The sequence below is a fragment of the Fukomys damarensis genome, unplaced genomic scaffold (genome assembly GCF_012274545.1).
Source record: "Fukomys damarensis isolate Sample0158 unplaced genomic scaffold, DMR_v1.0_HiC HiC_scaffold_10, whole genome shotgun sequence".
NCBI lineage: Eukaryota > Metazoa > Chordata > Mammalia > Rodentia > Bathyergidae > Fukomys > Fukomys damarensis.
Genome location: NW_022900922.1, coordinates 2,147,682 through 2,153,681, shown reverse-complemented (window position 1 = coordinate 2,153,681; position 6,000 = coordinate 2,147,682). Strand labels below are relative to the sequence as shown.

At 39.9% G+C, this 6,000-nt stretch overlaps 1 protein-coding gene across 2 annotated transcripts in view; it reads left to right on the top strand.

The window, feature by feature from the left end:
* Positions 1-6,000, top strand: part of Kin (Kin17 DNA and RNA binding protein) — a 44,309-nt gene that overhangs the window by 13,956 nt on the left and 24,353 nt on the right. For both annotated transcript variants that reach the window (XM_010621389.3, XM_010621388.3), the window contains exons 6-8: positions 266-314; positions 1,118-1,178; positions 4,952-5,078. In XM_010621389.3, the coding sequence (XP_010619691.1) occupies positions 266-314; positions 1,118-1,178; positions 4,952-5,078 (237 nt within the window). The remainder of the gene's footprint in view (positions 1-265; positions 315-1,117; positions 1,179-4,951; positions 5,079-6,000) is intronic.

Below are 6,000 nucleotides of genomic sequence, written 5' to 3'. Positions count from 1 at the left end.
TTTTTTTTTTTTTTTTTTTTTTTTTTTTTTTTTTTTTTTTTGATACCAGGGATCAAACTCAGGACCTTCTGCTTGCAAGGCAGGTGGCGGAACTACTGAGCTAAATCCTGAGCCCTACCATTTTGTAATTTCTTAGGATCATAGTCATCTTAGCATTTTCCTCATAGCAGAGGTAGCGAGTCGTAATGTAAGCTATTGGATGTGGATATGGTAGTGAATGTCCTGTAAACCCAATCTTGAGACGCTCTTGCTCTCTCTCTTTCAGGAGGCCCCTGTCTTTACGGAATTAAGCAGAGAAAATGATGAAGAGAAAGGTAGTTTAAATTTTTCTTCCCTTTTTGGAAGCTTAGATGCTTTTGCATCAGCTTTGCTGAAAGCTGGCAGCATGTCTGGGAACAAGACACTCTGTTAAAGTTACAGTGTTTTTATCTTTAAAATGAAAAAGTAATATATGCATTAAAGGAATACTTTCAGACATAAGTAACAACATTGACTGAACTTAGCCTAAATGGTAAGGAAGTGTCTTGCCGTAATAGGAATCCCAGAAGTGAAGTGATGCACAGGGTAGCTGCTGGCACTCCAGCCGTCACATCTAGACTCAGCATTTCCCAAAGGATGGCAAAGAACATCTCTTCTCCCATAAGAGCAAGGAAGCTTTTCCTGGAACACACTCCTCTTCCCAGTGGAATTCTTTCAAATGTCATTGGCCAGAACAGCATCAGATGTCTACCTTGAAAGCAGTTACAGGGATTGTACTGATTGCTTTAGTCAGCGAGAATTTACACCAGAGGTGAAGATGATGTTCAGTCCCCTGAACCACTGGCCAGAGGTGTGTTCTCCTAAGCAAGCAGGAGTTAGCAAGGGCAAGTGGGGGTGGACCAGTGAGGCAGCCAGTGTGGTCTGCTAGTGGGCATAATGTGTAAAGCCTTTGCCGACTCACAGGCATCAGGTGGGGACCTTTTACAGAAATCTGTGGTCTCTGAGGAGCATTTTAGCCTCGTTCATTAAAATTGTCTGTGAATTCCTATGTGAATACCTAAGGAATGTGATTTGAGAAGTTTTATTATAATCCCTCCAACAGAAATAATATATATGCAGTAACCATTTTTTCTTCTAGTTGCATTTAATCTGAATAAAGGAGCATGTAGTTCAGCAAGCGCGGCATCTTCCAAATCAAGGTGAGCTGCAGTAACAGTTACGGTAAAAACTAGGAAACTTTGTGCGATATTGGTTACTACTATTGTTTTTGTTTCAGTTTGCTTGTTGATTAGGACTTTTTTTTTGCTTTTATGAAATGATTTTGTTTTGAGGAAATGATTCATTTTATGTTTAACTTTTTGAAATCAGAATCTCACCCATGTGTGCCCTGGCTCCTGGGCACAAGCAGTCCTCCTGCCTCGGCTGTCTGAGTAGCTGGGACTACAGGCAGAGGCCACTGTACCCAACTTGATGAAATGCTTCACACTGATAAATGTGTAGTTCTCTGTGAATTATCCTCCAGTTAATGGTTCTATCTGTGTTACTGTAATACTATGCATTTTCCTATTGGCCTACTTCCCACAATTTAAATATTAATTACCTGTACAATTGTGATTTCCTGAGAATAGAGAGTAAGTTGTCAACCTATCTCCTTATTACACAGCGCAGTGTTTTTGTTGTTTGTTTTTGGTGCCAGAGATCAAACTCGGGACCTTAAATTTGCAAGGCAGGCAGTGGAACCACTGAGCTACATCCCCTGCCCCATAGTGCAGCATAAGTTCCTGTAGGATAATGGTATTTATTTAAAATAGAATAACATTGTAATGGGACTGTGCATACCATAGTAAATTATGAGAGTATTCTAGGAGGTTGAGGCATGGGGGCATTATTAAAGGCACAAATGAAGAAGATGGCATAAAATATTTTGAAACAATACTCCTCAGTCACATAGATTAATAACAAGAGTGGTACCTTTTACTCAGGGTTGGAGGCACCTGTGTAGAAGTTTTTGTGGTACCAGGGATTGGACTCAGGACCTTGTACTTATGAGGCAGGCAGGGTGCCATTGAGCTAAATCCCCTGCCCAGAAGTACTTTTTGTATATAAGGTTGCAGTAGCCCTTGCAGAAGGTTGTGACTCTGGCAGAATCTTTTATGATAATTACCACGAGGCAATCATGAATAAAGACACTTCCAGACTTCATAACCTCTTGGCTTTATTTGTTTATTTTTGTAGGGTAGATATAAATGACTCCATTTTTATTCTGATAACTTGCACACTTTCCATTCTTTCTATTCTTTGTTATTTCTCAGCATAGATGAATATGTATTAAGATTGATTCTACTCGGCTCTAAGATTGATCACTCTTATATTAGTTGTATGTGGCTACTACTGTGTAACAAATTACCACGAACACGTTGGCTTAAAATAACAGAAATGTGTCTCTGTAGATGCCAGAATTCTGACATCAGAACCACTGGGTAGACATGGAAGCATTTGGAGTGTTGTGCTCCTTCCAGTTGCTCTAGGGAAGGGTCTTTTTCTCTTCTGGTCCAGTGGCTGCTGGCATCCCTTGGCTTGTGATTGCACTCTTCTGGTCTTCAAGACCAATATCTTCAAACTTCTTTTCTCTGTTTTTACATAACCTTTTGTATTAGTCAGCTTTCTATTGCTCTGACAAAATACCCAATATGAACATCTTAAAGGAAAAAAGTTTATTTCAACTAATGATTTTAGAGGTTTCAGTCCACGTTGGCTGGCTCCAAGGCTGATTCTACTTTTTGTTTATAAATTTGACTGCTCTAGGAGCCTCATATAGTTAAAACCATGTGATATTTGTCCTTTTGCATGTGGCTTGTTTCACTTAGCATGACATCTTCAGAGTTTACCCGTGTTGTAACCTGTGGTAGAATTTCCTTCCTGTTTAAGGGTATCAGTTGGATATTCCACATTTTGTCACCCATTGGTGGACATTTGCGTTGTCTCTGTCTTTTGGCTGTTGTAAATACTACTACTGTAAACTCTGGTGTACACAGATCTGTTCTGATTTCCTGTTCTTAGTTTTGAGGGTTTTTTTTTGGCATAGATGCACATAAATGAAACTGTGGATGTTGTAGTCATTCTGTGTATACTTTTTTGAGGAACTGCTGTATCATTTTCCTGTAGCACCTGCAGAATTTTACATTCCTACTGGCTAATTCCCAAACATTCTGATTTTTTCATATCCTCACCAGTATTTCTTATTTTATGGTTTTTCTCATAACAGTGTAAAGTGGTATTTTGTTGTAGTTTTGTTTTTGTTTTAGGGTTTTTGCTTGTTTGTTTTGTTTTGTTTTTTTTTTTTTTTTTGGTACCAGGGATCGAACTCGGGTCCTTGTGTTTGCGAGGCAGGCGGTGGAACCGCTGAGCTGAATCCCCGGTCGTTTTGTCGTTTTGATTTGCATGTCCTTTGTGAACATGTAAGGAGACAGTATAATCACTAAAATGAAACATAATCTCTCCTAACTTGCCTTTTGCTCGATGTACTATTACTATGTAGACATACTGATGGTTAGAATTATCCCTAAATTGGGAAAGTTCCTGGCTCCCGGTACATTTAAACCTAAAGAACATTTAAGTAACATGTTCAGAAGTTTCTCTGTGTGTGCATGTAATCCGTTCACAACCAGAGCACATCATGTACGATTGTACCTGGGAATCAGAACTTAAAAATATGTTCTCTAGGTTGAACTATGAGGCAGATCCTGTAAATGAAGCTTAAAACGTACAGTTAGATAAAGAGACAGCAAAGACAAGGTGGGGAGTCTTGAACTTTAATCTACTGTATAGAAAAGATGTAAGAATTTTAGTTGAATTTAAAGTGAATGTGAGTCCTGAAAGTATCCTGGCCTCTAATAAATTTAATGCTGCCGTTAAATTCACTAAAAATAAACCTCAAATAAATGAAAGTAATAATTGTATTGTGTTCTCTACCAGTCACACTTTTTAAACTTATCATTTCCATGGGAGCTTGGTATAAATATGGCACATTAAGTAGACTGATAAGACTTACTTAGCAAGCGTTAATAAGTAGCTATTTTATGCAAGGCACATAGCAGTTACTGCCACTTCCACTTCCTAGGAGCAAAGGGTGTGCAGCTCTCCCGTCCTGAGAGAGGAGTCAGACACAAGTGCGTCTAACTGGACGTGGAGTGTGAGTCACGCCACACAGTGCTAGGGCAGGACGGAGAGATGGGAGAGCCAGGACCCACGTGAATAACGGATCCTAAGGAATTTAGACAGGTGGAGACTTGTAAAATGATTACACGTATAAACAAAGTATTTCAGAGGCCTGAAGCCCGTGGCGTGGCCCCGGCAGCAGCAAACTGCTCGGAGTGACCATAGCAGTATTCTGGTGATCACTGTATGTTGGCACCAAAGAAGTTTCAGTTTACTCTTATCAACACTAGCTCATCAGGAATAATCGGGAACTTTTGGTACATTGAAGTCTTTGCTTTAAAAAAAAAAAAACTGATCATAATGTGTTAAATTTCCACCAGTCATTTAAAAGCATCTCATTCAATGTATGCATTCAAGCTAGGAGTTGGATCATTTTATTACCCCTATGTATCCATGAGGGTCTGAGGCTTTCAAAAGAAAATTGCTGAGGGTCCTAACACAAGGAGCCCCAAATCCTGCTGTTTCCCAAAATGAAGTCGTTTCTACCACCATTTAACTATACTGATTATAGAAATAGTAGCCAAAGGGTAAAGAGGAAGAAAATGCAGTTAGTGATGGGCAGCGTAAAGGTTCTTTTGTGCTGACTACCCTGAGAGATGCAAACAGATCGTTTTTCTTTCTCCTCCTCCTCTTCCTTCTCTTCCTGATCTGCCCTAAATGAACCATGTAACGTCTATTGTATAGTATTCATTTCGCCCATTATAAAAGCTGTGTCTGCATAGTTCTTATGAACATGCACGGTTCTGTTCATCAGTTCTCTGGGGCCGAGTGCACTGAAGACGCTCGGGAGCACACCATCAGTGAAACGAAAAGAATCTCAGAGCTCAGCTCAGTCTAAAGAAAAGAAGAAAAAGAAATCTGCACTCGATGAAATCATGGAGGTATGGTTTATGAGCTACTTACAGGCATCGGGCAATTAGAGGAATGATATAAGTCAGTCCTAAGGAATTGTTGACGTCATTTTGCCATTTAGATTAATCGAAAGTTATAGAGATGTTTGTATAGGAAGTCAGGGAGAAGAAGCGTGGCTGCTGTTTCATCTGGTCAGAGCCGCCCCTCTCGATGTGCTTATCTCTCAGCTCTAAGTGCTGTCTTTAAAACTCCCTGTGCGATTAGATCAGTAGTGTGCAGCTAGAAGGGCTTAGTGTAACTGAGATGGGGTCTTCTGTGGATGGTCTGCTTCCTCCAGCTCATACTCTTCTGTTGTCTCTGATTTCCATGTGTTGCGTCCAAGCTAGCAAGAGAAAGCCCCGATGTGGTTTTAATTTGATTTAACCTGGTGACTAAGAGGATCCAATCAACCATTGAAAATATGTGATTATGTGGAGTTAGGGCCAAACTTTGGCTTTAAATCTACCCCAAACTGTAAGGAAACTGCAGAAAGCTCATAATGTATTCTAAATATTCTTTCTGTCTTCTGAATCAGAAGCTTACCTTATCAATGCATTTATAAAATAAGTCGAAGAAAAGAGAAAGGCCAGCAAAAGAGAAAGAATGGATTTAAGAAGCTAATTTTTTCCCCTTTAGTTTTGTTGCTGAAGTCTTTCCATCTCTTCATTTATAAAGGAATTGTCTTCTCTCTTACTGGCCCTCACACTATGCAGGGCAGCCTAAATGCTTAAAATAAAATATATTTATATATATATATTGCCAGGTGTGGTGGTACACGCTTATAATCCCTGCACTCGGGAAGCAGAGACAGGAGGACTGCCATGAGTTTGAGGCTAGCCTGGGCTACATGGTGAGTTTAGGGCCAAGCTGAACACAAAGGGAGACCTTGTCTGAAAACAAAATGTGTACACT